This window comes from Pipra filicauda, unplaced genomic scaffold (genome assembly GCF_003945595.2).
Source record: "Pipra filicauda isolate LSUMZ 115617 unplaced genomic scaffold, ASM394559v2 scaffold8_size5757611_pilon, whole genome shotgun sequence".
Taxonomy (NCBI): domain Eukaryota; kingdom Metazoa; phylum Chordata; class Aves; order Passeriformes; family Pipridae; genus Pipra; species Pipra filicauda.
In genome coordinates, this window is record NW_024105087.1 from 1,312,151 (window position 1) to 1,331,520 (window position 19,370).

The 19,370-nt window shown below is 51.8% G+C and overlaps 1 protein-coding gene across 1 annotated transcript; it reads right to left on the reverse strand.

Moving 5' to 3' along the window:
- Positions 1-346: 346 nt before the first annotated feature.
- Positions 347-3,845, reverse strand: NKX6-1 (NK6 homeobox 1). The gene is made up of 3 exons (XM_027725089.2): positions 3,242-3,845; positions 2,429-2,601; positions 347-1,505 (listed from the first exon to the last, which is right to left on the reverse strand). The coding sequence occupies exons 1-3, from the start codon at positions 3,843-3,845 to the stop codon at positions 1,254-1,256; spliced, it is 1,029 nt and encodes a 342-aa protein (XP_027580890.1). The 3' UTR covers positions 347-1,253.
- Between the last annotated feature and the right edge of the window lie 15,525 nt (positions 3,846-19,370).

A 19,370-nucleotide genomic window follows, 5' to 3' on the forward strand; every position in this document is an offset into this window, starting at 1 on the left:
AAAACGAGACGCAGTTTATTTTATTTGTATCCTTCTTGAATCCCCACAGCAAAGTGGACAACTTCCATTTTTAAAAAATAACAAAAAAAAAAAAAAAAAAAAAAAAAAAAAAAAAGAAAACCAACACCCCACCCCCCCAAAAAAACCACGAACAGCAACGAAAACCCCTCAACAGAAGAATTAAAAAAAACTAAAAACAAAAACAAAACCCCCACCAAGCTACTAAGATTGAACAAAAGATCTTGAAAATTATCTCTTCTTTTTTTTCCCCTCCTCCTGTAGTTTCCTTATTTAATCTCTAATGAGATGAGATTATCTGTACCCTTTAGTGAATGCAGCAGACGTCTTTAAACTGGTTTAATTGATTTATCGTTTTGTTGGGTTTTTTTAAACAGAAAGTGCATTACATTTAACTGGTCTTGCAAAGGGCTTTTCTTCTCTTTACAAACCGAATTATTTTTAATATAAATTAATAAATGTTAAGATGCTATATCACGATATATCATCGTTATTAGCTTTTTAAAAAAGAAAACAATTTACATTCTATGGTATTCCGTATGATACAAAAGAAAACACACTTTAAATTCAAATACAGCAACTAAATGAATTTTATATTTTGACTGACAGTGGTTGTGACAATTCCCACCAGCTACTTTTTCAACACGCAGTTGATTGGAAACGGCGTAAATGAAAGCGAACTCTGTCCCTCCGCCCTCCCTCCCCCTCCCCCGCACGACGACCGCAACAGAAAGTGTTTCAAAAATACTAATAAATAGCACACGGGGCCGCTGCAGTTTCGGCCCGAGGGAGGGACCCGCGGCTTTTTTCCTCGGCGGCCCCTCTGCCGCCGTCTCGGGGCTCCGGGGGTGCCCCCAGTGCCGGGGAGCGCGGGGCGGGCGGGGTGGCGGCGCCCCGGGCCCCCGCTGTACAAAAAAAAGAAGGTATTTTACATTTTAAATATTCACAGTTAAGGAACGCCTATGGTCGCGGTGACTCACGGTTTATTTACAAAAGGACGGCAGGACGCGGCCGCCGCACCACCGGGAGCGGGACCGAGGCCGGGGTCGGGGCGGCCCCCGCCGCTCCCCGCCGCCCGCCGCCCTACAACAACACGCAGCGCCGGGGGGCGGGCGCGCCCGCTGGGGCCCGCAGTCCTCTCTGCTCCCCCTCCGGCTTCTCCTCCTCCTCCCGGGCGCGTAGAGTCTAGAAAAATAGATCTGTACATCTCCGAAAGCGGCGGCGGGCGGAGAGGGCTAGACGGAGGCCTCCCCCTCGGGGGGGTGCAGCAGCAGCCCGCCGCCCCCCGGCTTGTGTTTCTTCAGCAGCTGAGTTATTTTCTCGTCGTCCGAATTGGGGTCCAGAGGCTTGTTGTAGTCGTCGTCCTCCTCCTCGTTCTCCGAGGCGCCCTTCAGCCGCTCCGTCTCCGAGTCCTGCTTCTTCTTCGCCGTCGCCATCTCCGCCGCGTGCTTCTTCCGCCACTTGGTCCGTCGGTTCTGGAACCAGACCTGCCCCCGCCGCCACCGTCAGCATCACCATCACCGGCACGGCCGCCCGGGTCGGGTCGTGCCGGGCCGCTCCCGCCCCGCTGCCCCGCGCGTCCCCATCCCCGGTTTGCAGTAGCGACTCCCGCTTCGCAGCCGAGCCCCGCGACACCGCTCTCCCGGCAGCCGGAGACTCCCGTCCCGGCGCCGGCCAACAGCCGTCCCCAGCCGCCCGAGGCCCGCTCCCTGCCATCCTGTCTAGGGTGCGGAAACACACATTTGGGGCTGATTCCTTCTGCAGCCCCCCTGCCCCGCCAGATGTATTTACTCTCCGGCGGGGCGCTGCCAGAAAAAGGGGGGCATTTTCATTGTAGAAGCTGCAATAATTTATTCCCAGCCATCGGGATGTATTTGCAGTGACAAAGGAGGGTGTGCAGATCAGATTGAAAGCGTGAGCACCGCCGAGAGGCCCCTCTGGCCGAGTCCGCCGAGCAAACGCCTCCCCGCTCGTTCCCGGGGAGCTCAGCCCGGTCTCCCAGCTCTCACACCTCCGCTTTGCCCAAAGCCCAGAGTTTAACCAAAACGTAGAGTGCGGGTGCGACAGTGCGACACCCCAACACCCTTCCCCCGGCTTTCACAGCACTCCAGGTCACCCCCATGGTGTTCGAACTACACGTACCGGGCTTCTCAGTCTTGCTTGGGTTTATTTGGTTCGTTTTTTGTTTTTAAAACGCTTTAAAAATAACCACCTCGTCCCCGCAGTAAGGCAATAAGGGGCAAAGTGCCGGTAACTGCCAGGGAAGCCCTCGTCGTGTGCCCGCGGGTTGGGCCGCCCCGGCCCGCAGCATCTCCAGGCGACCCAGCCGGACTCCGTTTCCCCGGCGGGGCCCTTTTGTTCCCCTGTCCCCCAGCCTCGCACCGCTCCGTGCGTGAGCCGCTGCTCTCACCTTGACTTGGCTCTCCGTCATCCCCAGGGAATAAGCCAGTCGGGCACGCTCCGGGCCCGCCAGGTACTTCGTCTGCTCGAAAGTCTTTTCCAGAGCGAAAATCTGCTGGCCAGAAAAAGTGGGTCTGGTATGTTTTCTCTTTCCGTCCTTATCCAGCAAAATTGAGCCTTGATCTGGCGAAGGGAGGGGGGAGAGAAAGGGAAGGCAGGGACAGACACGTTAATCTACGGATTTGGGAGAGCGCTTCGCTCTCAAGCGGCCCCGGGGGACGGGGGGGACTCTCCGCGGGGGAGGATCTGTAACGAAACTGCTGCCTCGGCAAGGCGGCGGCTCTGGCCTCCCGGCTCCCCCCTATTATTTTTCCTTTAAGGATCCAAAATCTGAGCGGCCAAACGATATTGTTTTCTTTAAAAGCCGCAGCCGGTGCGAGCGGGAGGTAACGAAAAGTCCAGCTCGGGGAAAGTTTGTGCGCGCCCCTAAAGCCACTCCCGGCCGCAGAGTCCCCTGCGGAGACGGCGGCGGCAGCCTCCCTTCCCCCGGGGGGCTCCGCTTTGAGCCGGTGATAACCGACTTATTACAGCGTTTCGCGCCGACCGAGGGGACAGAGAAAGCAAAGAGAACTTAAGAAACGAAAACAAAAGAAAGCGAGGCAAAGCCAAGCCGCCTCGGCCACGGCCGGGCCCGGTGCGGGGGCCCAGGAGGGTCTCGCCGCGATGCCAGTGCGCGGGGCCTCCCCAGCACCGGGAGCGGACCCTCATCAGTGGGGCTCCCCGGGCCCGCTTCCCCCGCTGCCCCGCGACGCTGGATACTCACGGGGGGCGCAAGCAAGGCGGGCGTCCCTCCAGGGCGGGCTCTGCATCACCCCCGGCCAGAAGATGGGCGTCCGGCCGGGCAGCTCGGCCAGCGGCTTGGGGTAGCGCCCGGCGGCCACGGCGGCGGCGGCAGCGGCGGCCCCAGGGCTGAAGTAGAGGGCAGGCGGCGGCGGCGGCGGGGGGCTGAGGCTGCCGAAGCGGGGCAGCCCGGCCAGCAGCCCGGCGGGCGCCGCCGAGGAGGCGGAGGGCGAGGCGGAGGCGAGCGCGGCGCCCGGCAGGGGCATGGAGGGCCGGCTGAGGATGTCGTTGATGCCGTGCGGGGTGGCGGCCGAGAGCTGCGGCGGGGCCGTGCCCAGCGCCGAGAGCCCGCCCGCGGCGGCGGCGGCGGGAGCCTTGAGGCCGGGGGAGCCGAGCGGCGGCGAGGGCGAGGCGGAGGCGGGCGAGGCGGAGGCAGAGGAAGAGGAGGCGGGCCCGGCGGGCAGGGGGTACGCGGGGTACAGCGGCGCCTTCATCTCGGCCATGCTGTGCAGGGCGGCCAGCGGCGGGCTGCCCAGCAGGAAGGCGCCCTGCCGGGGCGCGCCGTCCATCTGCCCCAGCGCCAGCATCCCCGCGCCGCCGCCGCCGGGCCGGGGCGGGGGGCCCGGCCGGCCCCTAGCGCCGCGGGGCCCCGGCGGCCGGCCCGGGGGTGCCGCCCGCACCGGCGACGCGCATCCAGCCCGCGGGGGCCGCCGCCTCTAGCGGGGAGCTACGCGCCCGAGTGGCGGCCCCGCCGTCCCGCCGGGCATCAGTGCTGCGCCTCGCCGGACGCTTCCCGGGGTGGAAAGCGGTGCTGCTGCCGGCCGGTGTGTAGATACGCGTGTGCGCGCAGTGTCCGTGCGCGTACACGTATATACCGCCGCTCCCGGTGCCCGCGGGCAGCCGGGCGCTCACAGCGGCGCGGGGGCCGCGCTGGCCGCCCCTGCCTCCTCCCCGGCGCCCCGCATTCCTCCCGGTGCGCTTCCCGCTGGCTGGCTGGCTGGCTGTCGAGACTGCGGGCGCGGCTCGGGGCGCACTGCCGCGCCGCCCCGCTCCCTGCCTCCTTTAGCGGGGGCACGGCCGGCAGCGGGCGCGGCGGCGGCGGCGGCGGCGGGGCGGGGCGGTGGCCGGCCCTGCCCACCCGCGCCGCGCCCGCCCTGTCGCCAACTTCGGGCTCGCCTGGCTCCCCTCTCCTCCCCCGGCTTTTCCGTTGTTTCCCCCCTCTTCTCTCTTCTCCTCACTTTTTTCCCCCCTCTCCTTTTTCTTCTCTTTCCTTCCCCTTGTCCCTTCATTTTTCCTTTCCATTTTTCTTTTCCCGTTTCCTTACCTTTTTTCCTCCCCCTTTTCCTCTCCTTTTTTCCTTTCCCTTTTTTCCTCTTCCTTTTAATTTTCTTTCTTGCTTTTCCTTCCCCTTTGCTTTTTCCTCTCCCCTTTACTTTCAGGTTTTATTTAATTTTTTTAAGTTATTTGTATTTCTCTACTTTTTATTTCTTTTATTTCTTTTTCCTTTTCTCTCTCGTTTCCTTTTCCTTTTTCCATTTCTCTCTCTTTTTTCTTTCTCCTCTCTCATATAATTTTTCGCCCTGTATTTTCCTCCTTTTTATCTATTCATATCACCCTCTCCTTCCTTCCTTCCTTCCTTCTTTTTCCTTATTTTTCCTTCTTTTTTTCTTCTTTTCCTTCTTTTTCCTTCTTTTTCCTTCTTTTTTTTTCTTTTTCCTTCTTTTTCTTCCTTTTTCCTTCTTTTTCCTTATTTTTTTTCTCCCTTTTTCCTTTCTTTCTCTCAGTGTCACTGTCTCTGTGCCTTGGGAACGACTCCAGGGAGCGGAGCTGCTCGAGTCCCTGCTGGGCCGGGCCTGCCTCAGTGCCTCCCAGGGATGCGGGTGGTGCGGACCGACTCGACTCTTCCCGCACGCCTCTGGACCCGCGGGGGTGCTCTCTGTACCCGCTGCACGGTGGAACCGCGTGTTTGTCCCCCTGGGCCGGCCACTGGCCGATGTTGAACACTCGAGCCCCTCAGACACTTGTCCCAAGCGTCCCCGGCTGCTCGCGGCTCTTCCCGTCGTCTAAGGCTAGAAGGGAAAAAAATCCCATGTAGCCCCTAAAGAGCGTTCCACGGAAAGAGGAGTAACGCAAAATCACCCTAAACAGTTTTTATCCTGTGCTGTCTGTGCCCGAAGTACAGGCTTGTACCTGTGGGGAACACGATTTCCTCGGCATAGAAAAAGGGGATGGTGTGAATTTTTAAAAAATATTTCTTAGCTGAAGCATGTTGATCCTCTACCTGCGACGATGTTTCCTTCTATTTTTAAATAATCCCTTGTTGCTCGGAATTCTTTTAGGTTAATTTACAAAGGTGCAAAAAAAAGGCACTTGGGGAAAGGGGGCGTAGGGCAAGATCTCGCCTTGCCTTAACTTTGGCACAGCCACGCGAAGGGCACCTCCGGGAAGCTCGAGTTAAGTCTCCGAGTTTGAATTTTTTATTATTATTATTATTATTATTATTTTGTCCTTGGGTTACTCCTCAATTATTCTAAAAGTAAAACCAAAAACCAAGTCCTTTTCCTGCCTGTTTGAGTGGAACCAGTGAGCTCTCGGCCGAGGCAGCCCCGCACGACCGGCCCCGCAGCCCCGGGCGCGCCGAGGCTCGGCTCAGGCAGCGGGCGTGGGGAGCGGGGAGCCTGCCTCTGAGAGCGACCGATTTGCATTTGAATTAGGGAGAGGGGAGAAATACTAAACCGGGTTTGGAAGCCGTGAGGCAGGCGCGGGGCGGCCGCCCTACGTGTCCAGCACGCAGGGGAGCCGCTTTTCCCCCCTTCTGCAGAGGAGACGGTGCGGGGACAGGGGCTCCGCCCGCCGACCCGGCCCCGCCGCCTCCCTCCTCGGAGCGTCCCGAGGGAGTTCTGCCAGGGCAGCGGCGGCAGCTTCGGCCACGGGTCCGCGCTGGCGGCGGGGGGAAGCGGGGCCTGAGCCCGCATTGGGACCGTGCGGGGGCTGCGGTACCAGCCCCGAGGTCGGCCCGTGGGCAGCGGCACCGCCCGTTCCACTCGCTCCTCTCCTTCCCGGCCCGGGCGGGAGTTCACCGCTCGGCGCCACTGGGCTTGTTCTTCAGGGGAAGCAAAACAAAACGATCTCTCCCGCACAAACTCTTCTCCTCCTTTCCTACTGTAAGGAACGGATGGCATCTTGAAAAAAACGGGTGGTTCTTTGGGGGTCGCCTCGTGCAACTTCTTTTTTTAAAAATAGCATCGCAGGTTGGATGGCGCCCACAGAGCTGCCCGTGCATGAGGAATGGATTCAAAAGCAGCCGTCAGCGTTACTTCCTCTCTGTCTTTAATAACTGTCAACCAGAAATACTCGAAAATATCAATATTTAGTTCATTTTCCGTACTCAGTTTCTGTTTTCCCTAAGCTATAGCCAGGCAAAGTTACTCAGAGGGCAGCCGGGGCTGTGCTGTGCCGCTGAGCAACGGAGCAGCGGGTGGGGGGCACCGTGAGCATCCAGGCAGCGGTGGGGGTGAAACCCACCCCAGCAACAAACTTCAGTAACGGGGTGAGCAAACCGCAGCCTGAAAACGCCGCAGCCAATCTACTCGAGCAGATGGGATTTGGATTACTGGGCGGACCCGCTGCTCACCAACACCCGGTTGCGTTTCACCAGTTTCACTGGGTCTCATCGTAAACGCTTCACCGCTGCAGATAAAGCAACTACCCAGCCAAATAATGGAGGGAGCAGCCGCCGGGCGAGCGGGGGGGGTGCGGGCGGAGAGGAGGAGCGAGCGGCCGGCCCGCGGCCGGGGCAGCGGGGAGTAAGGGCGAGCAGCAGCCCGGGGGAGGCAAAGACACGAGAGGAGGGCAGCTCCCCTCCAAAGCCCGCTGGGCCTCGGGGAGGCAGCACCTGGAGACCCCGGGGGGTGGCAGGGCAGCCGGGGCGGTGGGGTCCCGGTCAGCGAGGGGCGGGGGCCGGCGGCAGGGAGGGGTTGAGGTGCGATGGGGACCCCGGTCACTGCGGACGGAAGCGAAGAGGAGCTATGAATGAAGTCAGAGGTGCGCAGAAGAAGCGTTGTCAGAAACAACTGTGGTTATTTGTTTGCTCGTTCGAGGCGTAGGAAGTACGAGTACTGGCGCAGCTCTGCTTCCGAAATTCACCTTGGCCGGAATGGTCTACCTGAACGGAGAAAAAAAAACCAAACAAAACAAAAACAAAAACAAGAAAACCCAACCAAGCCATGATGACACCTCAAATTAAAAGGTCCAAAGTGCTTTGGCATTGCAGAGTCAGAGGTTCCTCAAGGTGATGAGACAAGACTCGCACTGCAGGTCAGTGCACCGCGCCGCCCGCGAGGTCCAGCTCTGCGCGGGGTGCTGCCTCCGAGGGAGCGCTGTCTCTGCCCTACACTGAGCTCTTCCAGCCCTCCAGCAGCGGGGACAGGGACTCCAACCCTGCCCAGCTTTTGTCCCGATAAGTCATCGTGACTGGGAGAGGGAGCTGTCTGAACTAAACCAAGCAGTCCCTTTATTTAGCAAATAAAATATTTTGCCATATGTTCCTCATTGCAAGCAAGCAGTCGGTTACTTTCCTAAAGTAATGTATAGGCATTTAGACACCTTTTTGTTGTAGCAGTACTGTAAAGCCACTGAATCATTTGTTGCCTGCCCTACGTGGTGGAAAGGAACCGAGCCAGGAAAGCCTAATGTTCTTCTGGGTGCTAATTCCAACTCTTAATCAAGATCTGATTACCAAAAAGGAAGACAGAGCATAAAAACGCTATAAAGATTTAAATTTTTTCTATCTTGCCCATAATTCACTCCGCAAATGTGTCCATTATGGCATTCACTCTAGCAGGAAAATTGTGATGTTGTTGCAAGATTCCCTACAGCAGAGCTGCTGCCAATGATGATGAATAATCTCGGTCCATATGCTAGCTCTATACATCTCTATTGTACCAGCCTGCTCTCATTCCCTTTCTGCTTCCTCAAAAACACGGAATATCTGAAGAACAGTAAAAGCTAATTAAAAATAGTTAATAGGTTAATCAGACTTGGTCTTATATTTATCTAATACAGAGTGCTGATTCTTTAGTGATGTAGCTTGAGGCATTACCACGAGCCAAGAAAATGAATCAGACATTTAATGGAGATGTGGAAACGGAAATTTCTTGTAAGACTACAAAATCGCAGGCCAGTAATACACTAAAATATAATAAAGTTATCATTAAAATTCCACGCATGAAATGCCATCCTCTGTGTCCTCTCACTAGGCAATAAACTGAGACAAAGCTGGCCAGAAAAATTTTCAGGAGCCAGGCCTTTGGGTACATCTCACCTGCTTTTTAGCATTCTTGTCCCAGAGTGTCTGCCTGCAGATCTCTGGTGACAGCTAAAGTCAGATGCGTCACTTCGCGGGAGACCCCACTGAAGACTCTCTGGTTTGCTCTTCAGAGTGCCAAGGGCCATGAAACGCTGCCAGCTGTAGCTGGAGGTGTACTGGAGACATCCTCCTAGGACTGGTACCGCTCTGCTTTACTTACGTGTTCTGACCGCGCAGGAATTGTTTCTGCGGGTAACAGCTTTCCAGCTGGTGGCGGATGTTATGAGCTCTGCCTTCCCCGAGGGCTTCCCGTCACTTCTGAGGACACGCTCCCGTCACTTCGCCGCGCTAACGCTGTGGTCCCCATGTCCTATCCGAATTTCTCATTCCATTTACACTGAAGTGTATCCACAGTAACTGGGAATGGAGGTTGAGACTGAGTGGAAACCGGACCTGGTCATTGCCTTTTCAAAACAGCTGCAAAGAGGAGAATGTTGCAGTCTGCTGCTCGCAGTCACCTCTGTTCCCATTTCAATATTTCTTTTGCTTTCTTAAATGAAATGTTCGAGTATGTTCCGTATCCTCAGTAAGTCAAAATATTTTTCTCCTTTCTGGAGCATTGAAAATATTTGCTGCCGAAACAGAGTAGTTATTTTTACTTTTGATTTGTGATCGTTGGTTCAGCCTGACCCCTGCTGGAGGAAAGCCAAGAGGACAGGATTACAAGAGCTGAGTGTCTCTCCGGGATCCACAGGTTCACCAGAGGCCATTCTTGGTGAGGTCCTGCTCCGAGTCCCCCTCCCACCCCTAGGCCCGTGCCCCGCTTAGGCTCTGCCCTCATTGCTTGCTTCCCTCTCGACAGGGCAAGTCTTACCTGAAGTGTGTCCAGCTTACATCTCCAAAGACTGTCACCATCTCCCCTGTTACAATGAAGTGTAGAAACACCATAAAACTATTTAAAGTGGATGCAGGGGTCTGCTGCAGGTGTACCCACCACTCTGCTGGCATCCTAGCTCCAAAGCCCTGCTAGCAATAGCCCTCTGACATTTCTGATTACCAGGTCTCCTTTTATCCTAGTTAATTAGTGAACAACAGATTTCTCAGGATTGCCATGATAGTCTGGTGTGGTGCTACTGAGAACTGCAGTCACAGAACCACAGTATCACAGAATCACAGAATCAACCAGATTTGAAAAGACCTCTGAGATCATCAAGTCCAACCATGACCCAACCACCCTGTCAACTAGACCACGGCACTAAGTGCCTCGTCCAGTCTCTTCTTAAATACCTCCAGGGACGGTCAGCACAGATGTGTGTGTGATGCGACATGACATTCAGACAAGCGTTTCCCTCTAACCATGTACTTGTTAAGGACTAAAGTCCTTGTGGAAGGGATGTCCCTTCTTTCTACTGGAAATGGGAGCAGCAGCGATGGGAACTGCTGCTGTCTCTGCACACCTCGGTCTGCAGAGTGATTGATTTTGGGTGGCCTGCTTGGGGCTTGGGGAACCCTGTGAGGACTGTGCACATGTGGCTGATCAGACACAAGCAAGGAAACTATCTTAGAAACCTACTATTAATAGTCGTGCCAAAGTGTATGTGTCAGCCAGGTGTGTAACGGCAGGGACAAGAAGCACTGGTGCTTCATCTCCCTCTTTCATCTTTGCCTAAGGGCTGTGAAGGTGCCATGCTTCCAGAGTTACCTTCATTTTCTCTTTCGTTGTGCATTGCTGCACAGAAATTTCCCACTGTGCAGTGTATGTGCATGTGAGGTGGGCATAAAGATAGCAATTTAGATCCAACAGAAGTTCACCCATCATCCCCCAGCCCCAGCTGGCCAGTTGAGCCTCCCAAGCATGCTCAGGGGACAATCCCAAGTGTCCCTGCAACTGCAGTTGTTGGGTATGGGTCCAGGCCCTACCCTCGCATCCCTGTGAGCGCTTTCTTGATATGGATAAGTATGTATGCTGTATGGCTAAAAATAATGTCTGGCTTTACTTTGGTTTCACATTGATAGCAAAAATATATGGAAATTTAACTGGCATAGCTGGAGCTTTTATATAATTTCTTTCACCCTGTATTTCACAAATATATGTACGGTAGGCCCTCACCACTATGGATCTTTAAGCAGCGCCCCCATGGAAATCAGCAGAGAGAGCTTAGAAATTGTTGGCACAGGGTGGTCCAGTGTCGGGGAACTGGAAATCGTTAAGTTGATGATCTAAATGGGGGTGAGAGGGAGAAAGTGGTGGCAGTGGCTATCATTACATGCATATTTTTATGATTTTTAGAAAATCGTATGTCAGCATTTTCCATCACATCGAAGGCTGACGGGGGCGCATTGATTAGCAGATTTAGACTAAATGACGGAGAAATCACCGGGAGTAGTATACTCTGAAGCACGTCTTCGTTTGCTTGCTCCGTTTCAGTTTCAGTGTAACCGAACCAAGTCGAGGGACATCGGCGTTGTCGGGGGCACGAAGAGCTCCGGGAGCAGGGCTGGGACGCGGTGCGGCTCGGAGAGCCCCCGGCGATCCCGGGGCTTGTTTTCGGGGCCGGATCCCGGGGCTGATTCCCGGAGTCGGTTCCCGGGGCTGCCGTGCTCGCTCCGGCAGCTCCACCTAGCGAGGAGCGTTCCCGGGCCGGCGGCTGGAAAGCACAGCGATGTGTCCGCAGGGCAAGGCAGGTCCTCCGTGTCTTCCCTAGCAGAGGCAAGGACCATCTCAAGCACCCGGCTCTGCAGAGAAGGGCATGAGGAGCAATGTGCAAGCTTGATACTTTTAGCCTCCCTCTTACAGCCTGCTGAACAACACACCTGGACTTGTCTACAGGGTTTTTGTATCAATAATGGACTTTATCTGAACTGTCACCTCCAAGCTCTTCGCTTAACAAGTGGATGGTTAGTCTCAGTGCACAGATAAATACTGAGGGGGGGGGTCACTATGTGTTGCTGGGGCCAGGCCCCTGCCCCAGCAGAGCAGCTGTGCTCTCCTTCCTACCACCACAAAACCTTAACACCTCATGACCTGCAGAGGCTGGCTGTTTCCTTTGTAACTTTATTAGAATATAGTAAAGGAAGGTTCAAATCTATTTGTGTAATCATGAAGGATATGATGCTTCTGCCTGCCCTGTGCCAGCGGAGGCTGCTGTGCTGTAATGGAAGGGGCAAGAGCATCTCCCTGGATGGGGCCAGGGCTGGAGCCTTCACCACTGCTTTTATGGTGAACCATCCCTTTCTTTGGGACTTCCTGGAGCAGAGCAGCCTGGCAGCACACTGAGCAGCAGGAAGGAGTTACTTCCCTCTGTCCCACCGATGTGTGGCACCATCCAGCCTTGCAAACTCCAGGTCACCTTACTGGCCTCAACAACCACACGAGGTTTTGTTATGGGGATTGCGAGCACTGTGCCACAGACTGAGTGGCACCTTCATAGGTCTTAGGGAACATGGTGGCTTCTGCCCCCCATTCTCTGGGGGAGAGGATGAAGTGCCTCACACATTGGCCCTGTGCAGGGAAGCACAGGGTGGCTGGACCTGCTCTCCAGAGGTGAGAGAGAGAAGGCAGAGAAAATGCTGAAGAGCCTGGGAGCTGCTGAGGAAGCAGGAAGACTGATGGTCAGATTTTTCTGTAATAAGCTGAATCCATAGGAGAAGAGGATTGCTCAGGGTTTTGGGTATTTTCCCTGTGCTTTCCTCTCTCTAGCAAAGGATAGGAGATCCTGCATCCAGAAGGGGCAATTTCCTACTGTGAGAGTTGGAATCTCAGTTCTCACCTCAGTTTGCAGTGGCATTGCCAAGAACTCCTGGGATAAAGCATGCTGCCATTTCTTGCCCCACAGTGGAAACTGTAATTTTCCTACAGGTTTCTCCTCTACCAGCTCCTGCTCTGTTCACATTCATGTTTTCCTTTTCATCTCTCATAGCCAGTGAAGTCAAGTCATGTTCTGCAGCTTGCATGAACCTCTACTGGCAGTAGAGACAGGGCAGTAGGGAGTGCTTGGCTGCAGTAAGATACCCGGGTATCTTACAATACTATCTTACTTATTTCTTCCAGTACTATCTTTGGTTAGCTGTCACGAGGGCATGAAGGATGTTGTTCAGAACACACCATGTTGGTGCAGCAGCTAGCTGAAAGTGAGTCTTCTTTTATTGCAAACAAGGAGTTTCTTTAGTTTGCAATTACAAAGAGTGAATCAAAGAGTGAGTGAGCCTGAAAATACAGTTCTGCTCTTCTTTCTCTTGTTTTGGCTTTGCACTGCAGGCTTCAGGTAAGCAGGCACCTGTCTGGCACAACAGTAGAAGCAGTAGAAAGCCACTTACTGCTGTTGCTTTCCATTCCCATTTTGGTTCCTGCTCTTCTGGCAGTACCTGTCTCAGGACCAGCCAGTTTGGTCAGAGCCCCAGAGAGCGCTAAAAATGCTAAGAAGCAGAACTAGTGCCTCTTTTGGGCAACCAGAACCCAATTCTTCTGGTGTTGCGGATCCCTCCTTCACTGTGATCGAGGCGGGCAGCCAGCTGAGGGGTTTGGGGGATGGGGAACAGCCTAATTGACCCCAGATGCCTTGGCCCTTTTAGCACACAGAGCAAGTGTCTAGAAGAGGCTGTCCAGGATCAAGTGCTTTCCCAATAAATCTGGCACCTTCAGGCAAGAAAAAGAGGCATAAGAAGAATTTGCTGACAGCTGTCCCCGTGTATGCTGGTTACTTAGGGAGGAGAAGAGTGAGATCAGGAACAGGAGAGTGCTGTGGCATACATCCAGAAGTCACTAGTCAAGATTTGCTGGGAGGCTTTCAACCACAAACCTGGAATCTTAAAAAGGAGAAGAGGCCATGAGTCTCTGTCTTTTGAAGTTCACATTTTCTTAGGCCTTTAGGTGAGGGGAAGACACTTCTCTCAACATATATTCCCCTAGTAAAGAGCTCAGGATTTTGTGTAACAGAGTTCCAGTACACAGGGTTTGCAGAGAGATGTCAAAGATGCCAAAGGTATAACCAGTAATTTCTAGTGAGTGTATCTTTATGACTATACCCCTGGAAAATAACTCTCAGAGAATTCACCTAAGTGAATATGCAGGAACACCTTTTTAAAGTACAGGATGTACTTCAATCTGAAGACTATCACAACAAAATGGCAGCAAACCAAGACTTTACAGGGCAACCTTTCCAGATCGTGACTGTAATACTTGGCTTAATTGCATCCTGTCGGCTGATCACCACTTATAAAATACACTGCAAGTGTGCCATAATGCTCCTCCTGTCCCTTGAGATAAGATAGTAAGATGGTATTGCTGGCAAAACAGAGTGATATTTCATAAACTGCTAAAAATCAATGGTGATATGCCTGCTCATACCTTAGATGAACTTTTCTTATGAACTCAAATGTAATAGGGTGGGTAATACTAGAGTTCAATTAAATGAAATGACATACAACTTCTTGAAGGTGGTATAAAAAGGTGGTGGGGGGAGCAAATTCAGTGACAGAAAGCAGAGAAAAGTGCAAGCTGTGCTCTGTGCACCACAAATCAAGTAAATACTTCACACTTCAAACGTTACTCTGACCTGAGAATGGGAAATGTTGCTGAAACTGCCAAACGGTTTTGTCTCAGCATAAGAAGATGGCAAAATACCCACTGATGGGACTGGGGCTTGCCCTCATATCTGGCATGTGGGGGAGCACATGTCTGTTGCCACAGAACGAAATGTGGATTGCTCATAGTGTGGTAGGAAAGCCCATTCCCTGAGAGCCTGGCTGTCAGAGAGCCTTGTGGTCTGCTCAGTTACGTAAATCAGAATGACCTGAGACCGAAGAGGGAAGTAAAGTTTGGGCACAAGCACAGTTCCCTTGACACCATACGGAAGGGATTATCTCTTACAGCTGGCTGTAAGTTGCAGGAACTTGCAGTGTTAAGGCTGGTGCCAACCATATAGGTATTAACATAAATGGTCTTCAGCTCCAGTGAAACTGCTGGGAAGTGCACTGGGCATGATGGGTTTGTTTGGGCAAGTTTCTTCTATCAAGAAAGTTTTGCCAGACAGAGTGATGGGAGCTGTGCAGGAGGCAACTGGTCTCCTCTTCCTCTCTCCTGCCTTGTCTGCTGCAGCCTATAGGTCAGGGCTCCCAGTCTTGTCCTGAGAGGGACCAGGTGTCCCAGCACGCCCTGAGTCTCCACCAGGTTGTCTCCACCAAGGTGCTGGTGAGCTACTGTGCAGCAGCCTCAGCTGTGGGATCACCTGAAGGAATTACTGTGTAACTAGTGAGGCCTTTTTAAAAGCCTCTCATAAAACTTTATGAAGGCTGGTTTGTTCTTCAGTCCTGCCCAAACCACACGCAGGGTCAGCTAGTTTCTCCAGATACTTCAGACTGAATCTTCAGGGGAACAGCCAATTCTGTCAGTGCTACATTTTGTGGGACTTGTCTAGAATGGAGCCAGCTCCTCTTTTCTCTCTGGCAGTCACTTGTGTTTTGACAGAGTAGTGCCCTTAGTCCCTTTAAACAATCCAGTGATTACCTCTTCAGCTGGAGTTGCAAATGTGTAGTCCCTACCCCTGGCATCAGCCAGTCTGTTTCCTCATCAGTCTTGTCTCCGCCTTTTCCTGCGCCCACAGCTCCTGACAGCACTGAAGAGTTGCAAGCTAATAAATTATGGTATTCCAAACAGAGTTTGTATGAAAAGAAAGAATCTGCATGGATAATATAACATACAGTGCATGTGCAATTGCATAGGAAGGGTGTGCTGCAGATTCATGGCAAGTTCAGGCAGCCTCAACAAGTTCAAGAATTAATTTCACATGTAATATGAAAACGACAGTAGCTTGCCAAGCACCCATTGCATATGAACCCTTTTCTTTTTTTTTTTTTTTGGAAAAAGCAAGAGCATCCCTGGGATTGTGGTAGGAAGGAAGGATCAAGAATAACTCAGTAGCTGTGCAATACTCAGTCGTTTGGACCAAACAGAAGGTGACAGCAGCCTGGGGCAAAGGTTTCTGCTGCCAGAGCTTTCACAGCGGTCACTAGATTATGTTCCTCAAACTTTATGCATAACTTGGAAATAATGAGGTCAGTTTGTTTAGTTTGTTTTGTTTTTTTGGTGGCATACAAGTGGCCTGTTTTATAAAGTTCAAATGTGCAACTAATAAGCAAATAATTGACCACAAATACCACAGACTATGATGTTTTTATGCCAGACTAGCAAATGTAAACAGATCATGATATATTATCTAAACATAAAAGAACAACTCACTGCTGTGAATGGATTTCAATTACTAAAATATAGATATGTATGCTCAGTTCAGGATGTCTTGCTAAAGCATCACTGCCTTCTGACCTGTGTTAAACCCAGAAAGAGAGAATGAGAGTTCATGCCGTATTCATTTAAAGGGGGAAAAGAAGCCTCTTTATTTACTCATACAAGCCTATATTCCACTGCAGCTTTCCTTTTTTTTCAGCATGTGAGTCTAGTGCTTAGAGCTGGAGGAGGATTCACCTCAGAGTGCACAGGTTGTGTAATTATGAGCTTCTGACCCGGAATTTCAGCTTCAAGCATATCCCAAGCACCTGGGCTCCCATGCCCTGCTCCCATGCGCCATCTCAAGGCAGCACCAGGCCGCGTTTTGCAGCTCTTTGTTTTGTCAGGGGAGCACAGGGTATTAATAGCTAGTCTTGTGCGTTGAAGAACAAACACACAGCCTGATCTGAGGCTGTTGTATCGCTGTTCCCTGTGCTTCTTTCTGGCTTGGGGTTATCCTCTTTATAATGATCTAAGGATGCAAAAAGATTACAAATTTATTAAATGCAGCACATTACAATATAATTAATATTTTCTAAGGGGATACTGAACTGTTGTTGACATGGCTTGACACTGCTGTCTATGCTGATATTGATATTTTCCATTTCTCTCATTTCTGTGTATTAGTAGGAATCCATTAAAAAAAAACAACCCCAAACCTGCAAACCACTCCTGTTTCCAAGATTGCCAACAATAGGGATCCTCAGTGTTACAGCTGCAGATATGCCATTCTTTCCAACACATTTTGAGCTGGATATTTTCTGTTCTTCAGCACTGGAGCGGACAGGGAACCAGTTCCTTCCATTTCCTTCTGCTGCAGCAGCTACGAAGCAGCTCTGCTCTGCTTCTCTCTCATGCAAGAGCCTTTCTGTTGGTCAGCAGAGACAGTAGCAGCCCCATGCCAGCTGCCTTTCTGTCTGGAGGCTGTATGCAGCTTGTGTAAGGGCTTATATAACTGTTTTAATGTCAAGGCTCTAGTTTTGCGTCTCCCTGCAGAGAACTCCTCCTTCTGTACGTAGGTTGAGGTGCAGGACAGAGAAGCAGCTCCCGGCTAAGCAGGCAGCAGGCAAGGCAGATCTGCCTGCTGTGGATAACTGGAGTGCAGGGCAGGGGGGAGCATGGCTGGGGAAGGTGATGTGTCTTAACTTTGGGCAGCTGGGGGAAGTGCAAGGATGTGCTTGTTAGGGGCTTTCCTGCACAGATAATGTTGTGTAGGTAGCTGAGGTTTGAGTTGTTTACTGGCAGCTATGAGCCACTAAATTCATGTGGGAATACAAGGAGAAAGCAAAGGCAAGACAAAGCAGCAAAAACCTCCGAGGTCTCACACATCAAGATACTGAAATCCATCCAACAGAGGTGATAATATTTGCATATCAGAAAAGTCAGTGGCCGACACGCTGATACCTTTGTCCACAGAGAACGTGGAGGTTTCTGCCACATGTTGTGAAACCATGCACAGTCACAACGTTTGGAGAGGTGATATTACATTCCAGACAGCGTAGTTACTTGCCCCAAAGGAACCTGAGCAACAGGGTGTTGACTTGGAAAATTCCCATCCGACCAGTCTAACCAGCTGCAACTCAAGAGATGTACTGGGCTCCCATGTCTGCAAGGTGCTGCAGCTCAGAAGCCCAACAACCACACTCCCACGATCTGCTTTATCCCTAAGCCCCCTGCCCCACAGCTCTTCTGGGAGCCCCCTGCCTCTTTTTTCTGAGCTGGAGAGGCTTGAAAAACTTTGCTGTGATACAGCTACTTTTGCTGTCCCCCCTCACATTTCTGAGCATTCCGTGGGCGACAGCAGCAGGAACATCCAGCCAGGAGAGAGAAGGAGTGAAGCTAGAGATGTATTCTCACCTGATCCTGCTGGGGCCTGGTCCTTGTTTTTTATTCTCTTTCTCTCAGTGGCCCTGCCCAGAAGATTACTCACTCCCTCACCCCACTGTCACCAGTTGTTCATTGCTTGCTGCCTTTATTATTCCCGAAATGCAGTGACTCATCTTCTTGCACTTGCCTTGCCTCTGCTCATTAATATGTTTCAAGTACTTCACCTTTCCTTGTTTGCCATTATTGTTATTTTCTTCCATCACACCATTTGCTAAACAATTATTTTTTCCTCTGAGCTTTCCTAGATTAATCTTTTTCCTCTTCACTGTTTAGGTTAAGGGTGGAGCAAAGATATAGAAGAAATGGAGGCTCTTACTCTTCTCCTGGATGGGATGTAAAGGTATACTTAATGATCTTTATGCAGGTATTGAAGCATTGTCTCTGTCCTGTCAACCACAGAAAGGTCTTTTCTGTGGCAAAAGCATAGCATCTGATCATTCTCAGCCTTGCATTTTTCAGGCCAGGTTTACCAGGAAGGGCTATAACAAGGCACAGACTTCTTCATCTAGACTCAGCTGCTCCATGGTGGATGTAGCTCCATTGAGGTCCACCCTAACGCAGACTACTGACCCATGTGTGCAACCTGCATGCCAAGGGAAACAGCCTGGATGTCTGCTCCACATGCTGCACCCACCATGGGTGGCAAAGCTGCAGAGACCAGACAAACCACTTCTTATTTTCTCTGCATGGAGAAAATAAATGTTTATGCTTTCCCATGTTTATAGCTTTTCCCATGTTTATAGCTCCTCCCATTTGCAGTGCCAACAGGGTAAATGCACATCTTGCACTTGAAGTAAGGGAAACTGGTTTCTTCTGAGAGCTTTGCTGAAGAAACACTCACAAGAAAAAACTCAATAGCAGAAACATACTGGTAGAGGAGAGAGTGGAAAGGACACCTCATTATCCACTGGGGTCCACTGTGCTCCTATATGGTTTAGGTTTCTTAGCTACTGGAGAACTCTTTCCCACCCTCTCATATTCAGAGGAAGAAGAGCTGAGTTTTTCCAACAACATTTCCCCCCGTATTATTTCACTTATGGAGAAATACATTAAATTTATACTTTACAAGAGTGAAGTGCTGGAGAGTCCAGGCCATGCAGCCATATCGTTGAGCAGCAGTGGGCTGCCACTGTCACCTTCGTCCATAAGGGTCCCAGTGTCAAAAACTGCCTCTGTGGTTTGTCTGGCCTGGTGTTGGGTCTCTGCTTTGCCTTGTCCTAGAGCAGCCTTTTGCTTAGCACACCAGCTTTTTGCACATGCTTGGGGATGCTGCAGGCATGCTACCTCCTGGCACTGTCAGCAGTGCACAGGTAAAACCTTTCACATAAGTGGCTGTTCTTCCCGAATACCAGAGGGTCCACACTTTTTGGCAGCAAGATTGGAGTCAGTTTACCAATGCCATAACCCGTGTCCATTCACAGCATCTCACTCTAACTTCCTGAACCGCAGCATTTACACTAAAAACATGCCAAGCATACCTTTGAAGGGACATAATAATAATGTTGTTTACGTAATGAAATAAAACCAATCAAGCTGCAGTCACCATATGGATAATGTAGATGACAGCAGGAGCGGCTAGACACCGCCTTGGAAGAGGTGTTGGCCCTGTGTTTGCAGGCACAGTAAGCCAGTGTG